The 17,822-nt window shown below is 40.5% G+C and overlaps 1 protein-coding gene across 1 annotated transcript in view; it reads left to right on the forward strand.

Moving 5' to 3' along the window:
- The window catches only part of CNTNAP5 (contactin associated protein family member 5), a 293,099-nt gene that overhangs the window by 142,254 nt on the left and 133,023 nt on the right, over positions 1-17,822 (forward strand). Inside the window, exons 7-9 of the mRNA XM_084523263.1 lie at positions 148-332; positions 4,041-4,184; positions 17,082-17,346. Coding sequence (XP_084379389.1) covers positions 148-332; positions 4,041-4,184; positions 17,082-17,346 — 594 coding nt within the window. The remainder of the gene's footprint in view (positions 1-147; positions 333-4,040; positions 4,185-17,081; positions 17,347-17,822) is intronic.

A 17,822-nucleotide genomic window follows, 5' to 3' on the forward strand; every position in this document is an offset into this window, starting at 1 on the left:
CAGAGAGTCTAAGGGAAGCTTTATGATGGGTCTGTTTCTGGGCAAGGCTCCAGTTTGCATTGCTCCTCTCTCCTCTTGAGCCCTAACCCTTGATTTAAGGGCCTGGAATTAATTCTAACATCTTATGCCTTGTCTCTGTTCCTCCAGGGGACTCCAACCTGCACTCCACTAACAGCCACACGTCCGTCACCCTGGGCAGCCTCCTAGATGACCAGCATTGGCACTCAGTTCTCATAGAGCGCTTCAACAAGCAAGTGAACTTCACGGTGGACAAGCACACTCAGCATTTCCGAACAAAGGGGGATTCAGATCACTTGGATATTGATTATGAGGTGTGTGAAGCCTTTTGGTTATAACCTGGGAGATGAGACTGAACTGGTGTAAAATGGAGAAGAGCGGGTAGAGACGATCCCCTTCTATAGGCTGCACCGATGGGCTGAGGTCAACTGCATGAAGTTCAACAAGGCCAAGTGCCGGGTCCTGCACCTGGGGCGCAATAACCCCAAGCAGAGCTACAGGCTGGGAGACGAATGGTTGGAGAGCTGCCAGGCAGAGAAGGACCTAGGAGTGATGGTGGATAGTCGGCTGAATATGAGCCAGCAGTGTGCTCAGGTGGCCAAGAAGGCCAACGGCGTCCTGGCTTGTATCAGAAGCAGTGTGACCAGCAGGGCTAGGGAGGTGATCATCCCCCTGTACTCAGCTCTGGTGAGGCTGCACCTCGAGTACTGTGTTCAGTTTTGGGCCCCTCGCTACAAGAAGGACATCGAGGTGCTTGAGCGGGTGCAGAGAAGGGCGACGAAGCTGGTGAGGGGCCTGGAGAACAAGTCCTATGAGGAGCAGCTGAGGGAGCTGGGCTTGTTCAGCCTGGAGAAGAGGAGGCTCAGGGGCGACCTTATTGCTCTCTACAGGTACCTCAAAGGAGGCTGTAGTGAGGTGGGGGTTGGTCTGTTCTCCCACATGCCTGGTGACAGGACAAGGGGAAATGGGCTTAAGTTGCGCCAGGGGAGTTTTAGGTTGGATGTTAGGAAGAACTTCTTTACCGAAAGGGTTGTGAGGCATTGGAACAGGCTGCCCAGGGAAGTGGTGGAGTCACCATCCCTGGAAGTCTTCAAAAGCCGTTTAGATGTAGAGCTTAGGGATATAGTTTAGTGGGGACTGTTAGTGTTAGGTCAGAGGTTGGATTCGATGATCTTGAGGTCTCTTCCAACCTAGAAATTCTGTGATTCTGTGATTCCCTGTAGGAGTAGAAGACCCTGAGCAAAGCAGTCAAAATATCTTTCTGTGACTCAGATCCATTCATATCTGGGGATGTGATGCTGAGTATCTGGCTTTAGGGAGCCAGAGTTGCACAGCCAAGGAAGGATCGAGCAGAAGAAACATCTTTCCTGCCCAGCAAACCCAATGCTGGTGTGCTCCCCCACGATGAGGCCAAAGTGTGGAAAAAAAAAAAAAAAAAGTGCTGTTTGTATCACTCCAGCAATTCGGTTCTTCTGGCTTGTAGTGAAAAATACCCAAAAACAAACAAACAAACAAAACCCAAAATACTCTAAACCAAACATAAATCCCCACCATTATCATCATATCTATATGCAAAACAGTTCTTCATCTTATCTGTTCCTCCTGCATATGCACACCTGCTTGCAAATTATTCATGTTAATTTTTATCCACACACACTTGTCTACCAAGTCTTGCTAGCCCATAGGGCACAGGGTTATGCTTGCACAGTCAGAGCCATCACCTTGTTCGGATGCGTTGAACTGGCATGGTTCATTGCTCTGAGATCAAAAGTTTCCTCTCTGCACTTTGGATTCATTTCTCTTGAAAGACCAATTCCCAGTGTACCTTAGTGACAAACATTGATGGCTTGGCAGTGGCAGGTGCCTGCTCTCTGCTCCTCTCATGTTCCAGCTGAATTTCCCTTCCTTACATTTCTCAAAGTGCTGAAAACAGAGTCTGTCCACCTGTTAAAATAATAAAAATAGTAAAATAATAGAGGAAGTAGGAGAAAGTTCCTAACCATTCTGGAACAGCTACAGACTAAACTAGCCAGGATCAAAGCTATATCTGCTTTTAAGATGGAGTTGGGGAAAACCAAACACTTGAGTCATCAGCTTTCCTAATTCCAGAGTCATAAAATTCCTTGCTTCCTTCTGCAGGGTTGATGCCAGCTAGGGATAACTCAGGCTCCAGTGTAATTTGCAGAACATTTTTCCAGATGTTCCAAAATAGGGAGCATGGTGAAGATCTTCAACTGGTGTAAATCAGCATGTCAGCACTGACCTCTGTGGCATGTTTTCTTTGCATTTGCACTGAAATGATCTTTCAATTGAACATTACAGCAATACATTCAACTGAAAGTTTATCTCAGTACACTTTGGGGATTAAAGGCCTCACTGAGGGTAATACAACCATTAGTTTTGTGATTAAAATTATTACCAATCACCAAACAAACTGTTTTCTTAATAATGCAGTGGTATAATGAATATTGATTTTTCTTCTGGTTTTGAAACCCAGTGCAGAGTCCCTGAGTAGGAGACTTAAAGAATAGAACATGAAAGAAGGAAAGTCTGGTGCTTTAAGGAAAAACTAATGATTCTTACTGGGAAAAAACAAACAAACAAACAAACAAACAAAAAACATCACTACCCACAAGCCCTCATGCCAATAACAAACCTGCAAGTGATATACGATATCAGTCTGTTCACTCTTTATTTCTATGAAATGATCAATTAATACAACTGAGGCGCAAGTTCATTAAGGACTTGTTTTCAAAGAAGTGCTGTCAAGGTTATCCAGGGAGGTTTAATTTGCTTATTTATCCTGGCTTGCTAGGTGGAGTGGGAGGAAAAATAACCCCCAAATTTCCCTTTACTTTTGTAATGATGAGCTGAGCCATTAGAAGTAGTGACAGAGGAATACAGCTGACTGCGTTCCAGCAGCCGTCAGTGTGCCTGCGGTGCCGCACAGTGCTGTGTGCCCGTGCTGCGATGGATGCAGCAGGATTGCAGCACAGCTCCCAGCACACTGGAAGCACTGAGAAGTGCGGTGGCTGCAGGATCTTTGCCCACATTGTGGGCAAAACATTTGTGATGCTGCTGGCTGTAATGGAAAAAATGGAAGTAAACAAAAAAGCAGAGGTGCCACTGCCAAGACATTGCAAAAAAAAAACAAGCAAACAAACAGTGAAGCTGATTAGATATGAGCTGTCTAATCTGGAAAAGGAAAATTGGCTTATCATAAGCTTTGTTTTTGTGGTGTTCAGTCTTTTTTATTGTCTTTAGGATTCTAAAGCAATTGTGTTCCAAGGATTTGGGGAACTGTACTTCCTCAGTCTCTTTGTTCTCTGGAAATTTTAGCCCTCTACTTAAGTGATGAGTTGTAATCTGCACAATACTAACTTATTTCAGTACTTAGATAACAGCATAGCATAAGTTTTGTTCAGTTGTGTAAACTGCTGTACTTTTCCATTACACTGTTCATTCCCAAATACTGTGTGTAAGTCTTATAAAGCCCATGAAATTTAAGGCAAATTTAAGGCAAAACATTTGCAAGATGTAAATGGAGTAGTGTGTGTGTGTGCTACTACCCTCCGCTGGCTGAAAGCAAAACTGTTCAGATACATGGTGAGTGGAAAGGGGTAACTCTGGCTGTACACCCGGTGCTCTGTGAGCAGAAGGAATTTATTCCCCACATTGCTGTGTTTCCTGCTTGGTGACAGCCTCCAGGTCAGAGGAACCACAGGTTGGAGACCGCTTGAAAATTTGTGTGTTCCTGGTGGGGGACTGCTTATAGCAGGTTGATGAAGTGGTGTTTCATGGCACGTAAAAGCTATTTCCAAATCGCAAAGCTGTCTGCAGCAGCATTTCTCCAACAGCTGCAATACTACACTGTCTGTAACTGGGCCCTGCTCTGTGCTCAGAGATGATGCTGTTGGTGTGCTGTGTCCCTGAGATAACATCCCAGCTGGCTGTATGGAGTGGGGCTCTGCTGTCTTCCTTTTGGGGTGGTAACTAAATGCAGTTCTTGTTCTTTCCAAAAGCTCAGCTTCGGAGGCATTCCTGTCCCAGGGAAACCGGGAACGTTTCAGAGGAAAAATTTCCATGGGTGCATTGAGAACCTTTATTACAATGGAGTCAATATCATTGACCTGGCAAAAAGGCGCAAACCTCAGATCTATACTGTGGTAAGAGACAATGATGTCTGCTTTCCTTCTTTACTTCCCTGTTGGTGCTGCTGAATGAAGAGTTCAGACTTAGGTAGCTATGGGTATAATTAGCTTGTTAAAATTGTATTGCTGAGGCTAGCACCACCCAGCACTGACTACTATGGTGAGACTTGTTGAAAGATACATGTATAAATTAATATATTTCTCTGACTTTCCAAGTATATGAGAATTTGGATCAACTTTTAATTTCCTTTTCCATGATGAAGATGTGTCTTTCTGATGGCATGATAGAAGTCATAGAGAATTTTTTTTTATGATTCTCAGATAAAATCCTACGTTTTGAGCCATTCCCCATTACTATTGCTGAGTAGTAAAACATTTTATTCTTCTGTGTGATTTGGTATTATAGAGACAAATAAATGTTTTTCTTACTAACAAAAGTATTTTCCTTTTTACCGCCCCTTATGTTCAGTGTGTTATTGGCAGCTCTGGAAAAAATTGACCTGGTTCTAGTGTCTTTAAATGGGGGAGAGTGGAGTTGAAGCAAAAGGAATATGTATGTGTGTGTGAATTACAGTCTTATCCAGCCTGCTAACATAGAGTGTACAAGTAACTTCATATCTAACAGTGTCTTAAATTACAAATATGTTTAAATATATCATGGGCAAAATAAACTACATTTTATTTCATAGGAAAGGAGAACAGTATACTCTCATTCAGTGTTCACAAATTTTGCATAATTCAACTGTTTGTTTAGCTTGTGCCTCACTCCCACACCATATTTTAATATTAAGCCTTTTGGCTAATACTGTGTCTTTGGAGAACAAGGAGGCAAAACTGCTTCTGGCTTTCTTGGCATTTTCATAGAACAGACTGAAGCTGCAACAAAGAAAGCCCAAAGTCCAAGAGAAGTCCATATCTTTCCTACTGTCCCTGCCTGGGACTAAACTGAATGCACAAGGAAATGGAAAACAGAAAGCTGATAGGTGAGAGGTCCTGTACAGTGTTGTTGGCTGTTAAGACTCTGCTCCAGGATGCTCCCCTGGCTTGGGACTAAGAGACTGCTTTAATAACCTCAAGTTTGATTGTTCTGACTCAGGACTCTAAGGTACAGATCTTAGGTACTGTGTTAAATTGCTCTTCTCCTCAGCTTAGTTTTTAAGGGGAGGAAAAAGTCCGGGCCTTTTTCTTAGGTTGTTAGCTGTTTGTTTTGACAGTTTGGTGATGTGAAGACCGTCATAAAGGGGAAAAGGAAAATTTTGTAATGTGCTTTTTCTCTGTTGGGTATTGTCTGGGGGTAACATATCCCTGAGCAATGAAACTCTTTTATCACAATACTTAGAAACTCTTTTATCACAATACTTTGCTGGAAGTGCCGCGCTGGGCGGCGCCATGATTGCCGGCGGGCGGTGAGGAGGGCTGCTGCGGCATGGCGCACATCACCATCAACCAGTACCTGCAGCAGGTACAAGAAGCCATTGACAGCAGAGATGGACAATTTTGTGCAGAATTGGTATCGTTTAAACACCCTCATGTCGCAAACCCAAGGCTTCGGCTTCCATCTCCAGAGAATTGTCAACAAGTGTTGGAACCACCGTATGACGAAATGTTTGCAGCCCACTTAAGATGTACTTACGCCATTGGAAACCATGACTTTATAGAAGCATACAAGTGCCAAACAGTTATCATTCAATCTTTCCTGCGAGCATTTCAGGCACATAAAGAAGAAAACTGGGCCTTGCCTATTATGTATGCTGTAGCCCTTGATCTTCAAATTTTTGCTAATAAAATATTTCCCCAAGCAGAGCTATAGGCTGGGAGATGAGTGGTTGGAGAGCTGCCAGGCAGAGAAGGACCTGGGAGTGATGGTTGATAGTCAGCTGAATATGAGCCAGCAGTGTGCTCAGGTGGCCAAGAAGGCCAACGGCGTCCTGGCTTGTATCAGAAGCAGTGTGACCAGCAGGGCTAGGGAGGTGATCATCCCCCTGTACTCGGCTCTGGTGAGGCCGCACCTCGAGTACTGTGTTCAGTTTTGGGCCTCTCGCTACAAGAAGGACATCGAGGTGCTTGAGCGGGTGCAGAGAAGGGCGACGAAGCTGGTGAGGGGCCTGGAGAACAAGTCCTACGAGGAGCAGCTGAGGGAGCTGGGCTTGTTCAGCCTGGAGAAAAGGAGGCTCAGGGGCGACCTTATTGCTCTCTACAGGTACCTCAAAGGAGGCTGTAGTGAGGTGGGGGTTGGTCTGTTCTCCCACATGCCTGGTGACAGGACAAGGGGAAATGGGCTTAAGTTGCGCCAGGGGAGTTTTAGGTTGGATGTTAGGAAGAACTTTTTTACTGAAAGGGCTGTGAGGCATTGGAACAGGCTTCCCAGGGAAGTGGTGGAGTCACCATCCCTGGAAGTCTTCAAAAGACGTTTAGATGTAGAGCTTATGGAAATGGTTTAGTGGGGACTGTTAGTGTTAGGTCAGAGGTTGGACTCGATGATCTTGAGGTCTCTTCCAACCTAGAAATTCTGTGATTCTGTGATTAGTTCAGCCAATTCTAGATTGAAGGTCTAGGAATCTTGCTTCTCTGGTCAATTTAAAGTAAAGGGGAAGTGCCCCCATCCTTCGATCTCCCTCACAGAAGTGATGATTTTAAAGAAAATGTTTTAATATGCTGGCTGCTCCACTGCATTTTGCAAGGTCTGTGAGCTGTTATGTTCTGTGTCTGTGACAGTTTGTTTACACACAATACATAAAAACGTTGCCACGAATGTCTCATGTTCTTGTCTGAACATCCTTCTATAGCAAACAGCTCCTGCAAGTCTGGTGTCTTCCAATATTCTTTCCATCACAACAATTTATCTCTTCTGGCACTTTTCAGGTACTTCCAGCCATCACAGATTGATCTCCCTCTCCCGTCCTCCTGCTCTTCTCGACCCCTTAGCAATTTCCTTACTCAATTAAAATAATTTGTTCTTGCTAAATGTAGTCTTTTGTCTGCCAGATTTCCTTTGCACTAAATGCTTTTACTCCAAGTTCATTGAGGTTTTCAAGCAACAATCCATATCCCCAGGGAGCTACAAGCTTCTCCGCCTTGTGTCTCTGTAGTTGCTAAGGTTTTCTGGAGTGGAAATGCAATGAAAGGAACAGCATAGAAGTTGAATTAAATACATCAGGTGCTTTGAATCGCTTCTTCTAACAACCTGTTTTGTACTTATGTTTTGTCCCCTCAAGCTGGAGATCACCAAAGAAGGTTCTGCATGGTTAGTCCCCATAATATCTTTGTCTCTAAGAAAAGGTATTTGAGGACAACTGACCAATTTCAGATTAATGCTCAGAGACATTTTTTGCCTTCAAAATGGAAGCAGCCTTCAACATTCAGTCTCTATTTCATTCTTTGTCCATTTGGGAACATTGACACAGTCAGTGAGCCAAACTTATGGGTTATCATACCCACCAATTTTTGTTTGTTTGTTTTACTGTTGACATCTTTCGCAGAATTAGGAGAATGATAAATCAGTTTTAGAGGTATACATTTTCTCTTATGAAGAAGTTCTTCACCCATATAAATAATGGTCTCACATCAGCTGCATTTAAAGTCAGAGGAAGAAACTACAGGTTGTCAGTGACAGAGTACTGCTCTGTGTCATACTCATGGGTGGTGGATGTGATTATCATTCTGCCTGTTCTTTTCTATAACTCATTTGCAGTTGTCAGACTTGCAATAAATCCCCTTGAGAAAACATCTCAAGATAATGAGGCAGACTGTCTCTTTTGAACTGGAATTTGCCTTCAGAATTTCCTTTTTGTATTGTCTGAAGTTTAACCCCTCTATGGCCCTATTTGGCTAGGCTGTCTGTATTCCCCCTGGGTTTCTTCTGTCCCTAATGGCATGTTGTAGGGTTTTGTTTTGTTTTACTTGTTTGTTTTTTCCCCTTCCCTAGGTCCTTTTGTGGCGAAATAGCAGAAGACCTTTTATTTACTCTCTAAGTGGTTACTGGTTTTAATTGCAAGAGGTTTTTAGAAGTTAAATTTCTGTAATTACCGATGTTGTGGTCCTAGGGTTACACCCTTGGGGAGCCTTTGCAAAAGCTTTAAAATAAAATTTCAGTACCTTTCCTATTACTAGCTGCATGTAGGTTCTCACCACAAAACAAACAAACAAACAAACAAACAAAAAATTCCCATTATGACGAATTGTACAGCTTTCATTCATTCTTCCTGAGCCAGTAGTTAGGGGCAGGAAAATATGATAAAAGGTGCACATTTACAAGAAATAAAAGGTAGTTCTTCACAGAAGGATATTTGAGCTTTTAATATCTGAGATGTTGAAGTCCCTGTTGAAGGATTTTGTGCATGTTAAGGGTAGATGCAGATTTAGGAGGAGACTGGACAAGGTCTAGCAAGAGCAATCCATTAAAGAATTCCAATACTAAGTATGTGGAAATTATTTCTGGCTGAGGGATTAGTTCAGTGGAAACTAATTAAAGGCTCAGAGACTACTAGCAGGAAATATAGGGTATGTGTTTGTTGTTCTAGTACTCTTCTGCAAACAACTTTCTATAGGCATTAGTAAAGGCAAGATGGACCTTAGGTCCCAGTACAGCTGGGTATGTGAGGGTACAGAATTAGTTTTAAGATGATGCTCGCACAAGTGTCTGGTACCACTTGGCGGAGGGCTGGAGGGAAACCCCGGGTTCATACAGATCTTACAGCTGAGAGTGGGTGAAGTTAAGTAGCTGTAACTCTGTACTAAATCCAGGATACTCTGTCAGAGCCCTCTGGCCACTAGTGTCTACCTATAGCTCTATTCGGATTGTACCTTTAGAAACTGCTCTAATGTGAAGATCTGTGACCAGGGTTTAAGACTTTTCCTGTCTCAATTATTTTTGATGTCAAAATAGGAAGTTGTCTAGCTGAAGGAAAGAAATAAAGAGGTCATTAAAAACTGCAGTTTTGATCTTCTCAATGCTCCACCCTACATATTCGCTAAAATTGTGGAAAATGCTATCCCATTTTTTCTTCCATTACCTTCGCTTAATATGAATTGGAGCTGTATTTTTATTTAGCAGACTAAACCCTACACTGACTTGAGAGGAGTGCAAGATATTTGACAAGCAGAAGTTTTCAGCTCTCAGATATGCTTGAATTTCTACATCAGCCTTCCATGTTGAATCTGGGACTGACAATTCAGCATGGCAAGGGATGTGATGACATGTAAATGCATCACTGTGGTGCCTCAGGGAAATAACCAATTGCCAGCATCAAAGAGCAAATAAAGATACCTAGTGACAGAAGAATGTAAACTAATAATTCATTCCCTTTATAAAGAATCCAAACATGCTATTTTATTAAGCTGATTTGAGATACCTTCATCTTGAGAAGAGTTTGCTTGTCTACGCACGTCTTCTTCAACCAAAGTGCTCTTGTAAGTGTTGATATATCTATGAATATCAGGCTGGTAATTCAGGAAGGCTTCTACTAGGGTTTGGAGAACCAGGAATTAGATATATAAGACATTTTTTTTTCTTGTTTAGTTTTTCATCTGTAACTAGACTATAGGAAATATATATTAAAAAAAAAAAAACAAACAAACAACAACAACAACAAAAAAAAAAACAACAAAAAAACCCACTGTTTGCAGACCTTTTTTACAACTTCCTGTAAGTCTAAGTTGAATTTATTTATTTATTTTAAATAAATCCAATTATTTGATGAAAGTGCATATGTCACATGCACGTTAAAAAAAAAGAACAACTGAATTTGCTGTTCTTTTGACAAGGTGGATGAACTCAGATTCCCGGAATATTTGGTTCCTGTAAAAAATATCTTTTTATGCTTTCTTTTGTCTTTTTACCTGCTCTCCCAGTCTTCAGATGAGTCTCTTTCACATCATATCAGCAGTATAGAACAGCAAGAAAGTCTGTGTAAATAGCATTCATTTTAAGGTCCCATTTTATTGTTGCTGAATGGTGTAACAAGATTGCTTTGAAAGAAATTAAGTGTGTCACCTCAATCAAGGCCTTGAAATAAATTCTATTTATATGACAATTTTCCCATTGATTTCACTTGGCTTTGTCTACAATTCTAAAGACTTTTTATTCTGTAAATATTTAATCCATCATCTGGCTGTAATAATAAACTCTCCTTCTTGATAAAAAGGTTTCTTTGTTTTAGGATTTTGATAGTTGTGATGACCACAAGAGAAACGAGTCTTTCAGGGAGAGATACTATATTTTTATAACACTAGTTGACATATGCAGAAAAAATGACAAAGTTTTGAACAATCAAGGCCTTTTGAAGGTATCAGCCTTCAGCAAATTACAGGTTAGAAACAATTCTTCAGAGTTTAATTTATCACATTATGTAGATAGTCAAATTGAGTGAATAGGGTGGTTAGTTCCTGCTGAGCAGAGGAGGATGTTTCAAGAAGGGATAAGGCAGTTAGTCCCTGTAGGAAAGCAAGAGAGATGGCTAATTATTGTCATAGGAGTTAGCAAGTGGTAAAGAAAGTGGTGGTGGTAATGTAATTTATTCCAAAGTTTTAAATGTCGTTTTTTTTGAGCTCTTATTCCAATTGGTAAGGCCCAGGGAACTGCCTGGTATTTGGCTGCCTGGAAAAAAGGAAATGGGCAAGCTGATGCCCATTGGTCAGGGCCCTGGAGTACAGGCAATTCATACCAACCATTGCGACTTGTGTTCTGCTATGACACACAAATGACTGGAGTTTAAAATGGGAAAATCTAATAAAGAAAACTACCAACAATAATAATAATGAAAGCTGATCAGAATTGCTTTCTATGCATTTTTCTATTTTGATGTAGATGTGGCTCTGTTTTAATAATACTGCTACTAAAAAAAATAAAAATCTCCTTGCTTCTGTGTTTTGTACCAGGTAATAAAACCTAATAAGATGTAGATCAGCTTACCCTGAACTGGAACAAAAAAATGTGCTTGAATTGTGCTAATTTTGCCAGTTTAATTTAAGAAATCTATCTTAGTCACTTCTGGCAAGGTGAATTTGAAAGGCTGGCTTCATTCCTGCTTGTTGTTCAAAGGAGAGAGAATATTAAGTGATCTATATTTTGTTTGCTTTTCCTTCTATACACTTTTCCTCCTTTTCCTGTCTCTTTCTAGCTAAAATGATGTATAATTTTTCCAAAGTAACTCTATATTTGCTCTAATCTTTTGCCAGCAACACTTAGCTATTCTATCATATAATGAAACATTAATGTACAGTTACTACTGGCATAAAGATGGTCAGATCCTTTGTTCCACTGCTGTTCAGTGACCTAGTCAGCTTAAGAATATAAGATAAAGAATATCCAGAAATGTCTAGTCATGCATCTCATCCTTGGTTCTGCCACAGTCACAATGTTTCATTTTTTTGTTAAATGTTTTTTGTTTTTGTTTTCTCTACATAGGAACATTATATAATGAAAAGTTAGTAGGATATAGCCTTTTATTGACACACATGATACCTAGGGTGAATGAAGGTGGGAATTCTCTATCATAAGGGTGATTGATACATGGAGGTGTTAATTTCAGTGAAACTTGGTCCATGAAAGCTTTCATGTTTCCATAATGAAATTTAGAGCACAGAAAGAGAAACCCACACCACTATAGGAACTTCTCTGAAAGTCTGAGCTTCTCTGTTGGGATGAACTACTCGGTCATTCAGAGAACAGATCCTAATTTAAGTAACAACATGCATCTTGGTGCTACCATATCACATTTGAAAACAGTTTGCAGTGGCATGCGAATAGGCTAGAGCTGGTATCTCAGTTTGATTTGCTTTTTGTTCAGTGCTTAGCAGTGTTTTGACTTGAAAAGCTTTTAAAACCAATGTAAGTCTCAATGTAAGCCTCTGCCTGAGGTAGTTAATTTAAAGACAAGCTTTGAAAGCACATGCCCCATTCTTGAAATCCAGTTACCCATAGTTGAATGAGTCTTTCATCTTACCCTTTTAAATTTGCATCAGTGATCACCTTTTTCTTCTATTACTCTCTTTACAAATCCATCTGCAACCTCATACTCTTTGCAGCCAGTAGACCTTCAGTTTCCAACCTGGAGGTATTCTTGCCAGTTTATCCTCATTTGTATCTCAGCCAGGGCTGGGATTTTAGTTCCCTTACCTGTCATATGAAATATTCCTTTCTAACCCTCTGCAGAAAACAAGATAACCTTTTTATTGGATAGTATCCACAGAATGATTAATGAGGAAGGTAAGTGCCCATTTGATGCTCTAACCTGCGGGTAGAATGAGAGCTCAGAAATACTCATTTATTGTTCTTCCTGTTCAAGCTGTGATCTTGGCCTGTATCCTTTGGTAGGCTAAATGTTGAGGATTTCAGTTCAGCTGTCAATTTGAAAAATTTTCCAAGCACATATTACTTTTGATTAGTACTCCATCAGAGAAAGGTGGATGTGTAAGAAACTTGTGTCCAATTGCCCTGGTTGTGTTGTAGCAGTCTTTTGTCTTCATTCAACAGTACATAATACTAAATGAAGAAAGGATAGAAAAGGCTGAAATGGTTCATTAAGATTATACAAGTTTTATTGAAGTCCTACAGAAGTCACTAGATAGGCTCCAGTCAGTTTCAGATCAGGCTTATGGCTCAGAGGGTCGTCTTTGTAATCCACTTTTATCTTCATCACTTAGCAACTGTGTTCTTTTGTCCTTTTTTTAATAGGAGAGGTTCTGATTCTTCCTTAAACAGCTGTAACATACTGTTTCCTGTTCATTCCACAGCTTGCTTAGAAAAGAACAACCTCTGCAACCGTACAGGTCCTGCAGAAATCTGGGGTTGATTGCACTCTTGTCTTAAAAGTCCATTCTTGAATGTCATGGCAGTCATTGAACAAATTGTGAATATCTCCATTTAATTTATAGGTTCAGAAGGTTTCTTGTGTAAGAATAGTAACTCTTTTGGAAAGATTTCACTGCTTATTAGAGGAGTCATTAATCAGTCTGGAGATGTTGGACTCAATGGAATTCTCAAATGCCACATGATAGCTGGAGTTCCCAGCAGCTGAGTAGAGCTGATCATCTTCTTTATTTTCTCTAGGGGTTAGAATCTTCTTATCCCATTTCCTAGCCAATGAACATTTACTTTTCAGTTAAATGAGGTTCAATTATAAAATCAAGTGTCTGCCAGAAATCTTGCACGTACCCTGGAGAATTCCAGAACTGCTTCCAATTAAAGGAAATGCTCCTGATCAGAGAGGGAACTGCTTACTTTTCTGACAAGGCTTGCTGCAATAATTTGAGAATACCATTCAAGGCAAATTGAATAGTTTTTCTTATAGGAACCTATCCCACTTTGGTGAATGAAAAATTTTCAAAATAATCTGCTAGGATTTTCAAAATAATCTTCCAGGAAGTTAGAATTATAGAATGGGTTCTGTTGGAAGGGACCTTTTAAGACAACCTAGTTCATGGTAGGGCACTGGATCAGGCTCCCCAGGGAAGTGGTCACAGCACTAAGCCTGCCAGAGTTCAAGAAGTGTTTGGGCAATGCTCTCAGACATATGGTTTGATTTTGGGGTGGTCTTGTGTGGAGACAGGAGCTGGACTTCATGATCCTTGTGAGTCCCTTCCACATAAGGATATTCTATGATTCTTCCTTGTTTCCCCAGTGAGCTGGCTGAGGGGACCCTCATGATGGCATCCTAAGCTGCAGGTGAATGGAGATGATGGCTGCTGGCCTACTGGCAGAGTGCTCTGCCCTTCTTGTGTGGAAACTGCTGTGCCACTCCTGGCTGCTAATGCTCCCCAGGGGCCTGTTCTACATGGCTTCCTGTAGCCTGAACCAGCTGTACGCCCAGCTGGCACTGCCCAGCTCTCATGAGATTGGTCACCTGCAGCTGCTGCCTACATGCACAGAGCTTGAGGGTGTCTGGGCCTGGAAGCTCCCGTCAAGCAACCCCAGAGACCTTGCAGGCCTGGCACTCTTCTTAGCAGGCTGCAACTGTACACAGAATATTGCAACAAACCCTTTAAGCTTTCCCACCTGCTTGTTCTTGTGGCAGGTGGGATCACACCTGCACTGTCTCTTTGTACTCAACAGAGAGGCTACAGTGCATAAAGTCTCTGCTGTCTGAACATGGGGCGGAGAGCATAGGTCCTGCCTGTATGTCCCAACAGAGACAATGGGTTCACTCCATGCTCTTGCTTGCAGCTCAAGTCCTAGTACACTCTTTCTGTATGGATCCCAGGTGGCATGCTACTGCAGATGACTGAAGAGTGTTGCTGAGTTTTTGAAAGGGTTTAGGACTAGTTGCATATGTTAAGAACCTTATATCAAAAAGAGGTGGAAACTTAGCCTTATGTTTGAGCCCATGCACGTGCATCAGGGATAACTTGGTTTAAAACTGATGATGTTACTGCAAACAGCTGAAGTGATATTGACAACACAATGTCTCTACTACCTTATTTTAAGGTTGTCTGAAAGTTTATTATGCATTGCAAACACTTTTTTTTTTTTTATCTCAGCATTCACCTTCTTTGGCACCATTAAGTCAGTCTAGTTATAGTTTGTTCTGTTAGTATGTAAAATCTGCAAAGAACTTTGAGACAAAAATCTTGTCTGAATTTTGCAAATCCTTCCCTCTACAGTCTTGCATTTTGTTACAGCCTCCCACTGCTACTGAAGCAAATTAGATACTTGAGTGCAGACTCAGTTTGAAATTTCCTCCAAGCTCCACTGTTATGTATTTATAAGATCTATAAATGTCTTTACTGCTTTGTGTGGAGATACTTAAATCACTATAAATGCCTAAGATTCCCAAGATTTGTCATCTCATTTTGATTTTGTAAACCTTTAAAAAGCTCTAGAGAAAGTTACATGTATTTGCTTATATCATTGCAGTTGACTGCTTTGTGTAATTTGTCTATCTGTTTTGAATTTGATTGAAAATGGAGGTACAAATACAGCAACAATAACAAAAAAAAAAAGAAGAAAAAAAAAAAAAACTGTGGCATCTATTCTGCAGACAATACCCAGCAGGTAGCAGAAACTTTTAAAAGGTTGAGAGCAAATTTCCATTTTACTTCCCACCTGACTAATGTTCAGATAAGTTTGGATAAGCTTTGGATTATATCTCAAAACTCATTGTAACATGATATACCCATGGATACCTTTTGCCATTGCTAAATCTGCTATGTAGCATTCTTCACATAACAAGGCAGGGAATACATAGATTGATATAGATATATATCTGTCAAGGGCTGTTTCATGCAGTGATAAATTCAGTCTCTTTCTGGCACTTTATTTATTTTCCATTTTAAAATAAAAGGTAGAAAGACATTTGAAAGCAATAGGGAACCAGTTCCATCAGCTGTTTTAGATTTCAGAAAGGAATTCCCCAAGCACTGCGCAACTTCCTACACATCCATCAAGTGCTGTTCATTATAATTATCCTGTTAGAGAGAGATACCAGCTCTGATAACAAGTGGTACTATGGAGAAAGCCTTTTACTCTTTTTTTTTTGGTATTTTATAAAGCAGACTAGTTCAAAGCAAGCTGGCTGCAACACTTTCCTGGAGTGGCCTTGAAAGACACAGCTCCTTGAATGTATTCTGGCTTTATATATTGTTAAGATTTTACTATATGGCTTGAATGACCTAGTTGGGTAATCTACAATGGCTGAACAAAACACTGGAGTTGGTTCATTTATAAACTACAGGGATACATGCTGGTGCAGATTTTGCTGACTGCTGTGAGAAAATGTGGTGCTCTTCTCAGCAAATAGCATCATTGGTTTCGGGGTTGGATGACTGATTAAGTTAAAGACCATTTAAGTTTGGTGTTGAGATAATGTTGGATTTCACTGCTCTTGCTGTGTGTCAAATGTTTTAATAATTCCTCAAAATTCCCCATGGAAATCATGAGACCTACCATCAGCCAGTAAATCACACAAGTATTGTATTATCCCACTTATAAGTACTGGATCTGAGAGACTTTTAGCTTGAATTTTCTTATGATTTTTTTTCTTATGAATCTTTTCAGAATAATCATTTATTAAAAAAAAAAATAAAAATATGTTATTATTTAAGTTGACCATTGTTATTTGGAATAGCATAGGGGTGTGTCACCCTGTGTAAAAGAAAATGTGGCCAGTAGTACTACTACTGGAAGTTGTATATTGAATATTTGAAACATGGAACATGTTTCTGGAAAACTGGAAACGTGCCTCATGTTTGGTCCCATACGATACATTGAAGTAAATGTGGGAGGCATTACTTTTAAGGTCATATAGCTTCAGTGTAAGTGGGCAAAAAATATTGTTGTTAACAGCTACATTTTGGTTTATATTTAAAATAAATTTAGTCTAGTTCCTTTTTTTTTTTTTTTTCTAATTTGCAGCTTTTCTCATTCACAGTTATGTAATCCCATCAGTACACAGTCATTGTGTGGGACCTTTGTGTCACATCTTGCAGCACATGAAGGCTCAAGAGAACTTGCTAGTAGTGCTTTGGTGTCAGTTCCTGAAGTCAGCCTAGATCCAAATGACATAAAGCCAAACTTGAGCTTGAAATGGGAAATATTGGGAAACACAGAGCACAGGCAGCCATGTGGAGGTGGTCTGTCTGGGCTAACACTGACCTGCAGCAAATACAGACTTGATACAGAACATTTGGAGCATATCTAGATCCTTCTAAGAACTGAGATTTGGAAGTGTGTTTTTTTTGTTTGTTTGTTTGTTTTCTGCTTGGGGTGAACATACAAATTTGAAGTCATGTATGTTTTCCCTGAATGAACAAATACATTTCCTAGTGAGTTCCAAAGGTTTGTGTCTGAATAAAAATACCTATTTCCTAGTACCTAGCACCAGTAGAAATCCAATGAGCTTATTTAAATACTTTTTTTTTTTTTTTTTTATGTCTGAAAAAAATATGTTAACAATGTTTGCTTTTTATTATTTGCAGGGGAACGTGACCTTTTCCTGCTCAGAACCACAAATTGTTCCCATCACCTTTGTCAGCTCCAGTAGAAGCTACTTGCTACTGCCTGGCACTCCTCAAATTGATGGTTTGTCAGTCAGTTTCCAGTTTCGAACATGGAATAAAGATGGCTTACTCCTGTCCACTGAATTGTCTGAAAAGTCAGGATCTCTCTTGGTTTACCTCCACGGTGGGAGATTGACACTACTTATTCAGAAAGTGACAGAAAACCCTGTGGAAATTAGTGAAGGTACTTTATTTTTGTTTTCTTTCACCCATCTCTCTTTAAAATACAAAGGCTCGATGCCACTGGAAGAAAGGATAGCAAAGTACGGAAGCACCAAATCTTGTTTTCTGTTTACAATTTTTTTTTCGCACTTTCCAGTAGTACCACCACTCTGTGCAGTTTGAGGAAGATCTGAACGCGTAGAGTTGGTATCCTACGATCTTCAGACTAATTCTACTCTACAGTTATCTCTGTGTTTTCAAAGTCCTGCTAAATTTTCTTCAGTCAGGTCACATGCAGACCTTCATGATTCTTGTCCTCACATTGTGCTGAAGTAAGCTGGGAGCCAGCTTGGCAGCTATGCTTTTCGCTAGTACAAGTTAACACAGCCTCAGAGCTGATTTTCTTCATCTGGCTGTTGCTTTACACTCTCCTTTTACACTACACACAGAAGAGAAACTGACCATGGGCTTCCTCTCCTCAAACTCCCTCACTGGCAT

Source organism: Aythya ferina (assembly GCF_964211825.1).
Source record: "Aythya ferina genome assembly, chromosome: 6".
Lineage (NCBI taxonomy): Eukaryota > Metazoa > Chordata > Aves > Anseriformes > Anatidae > Aythya > Aythya ferina.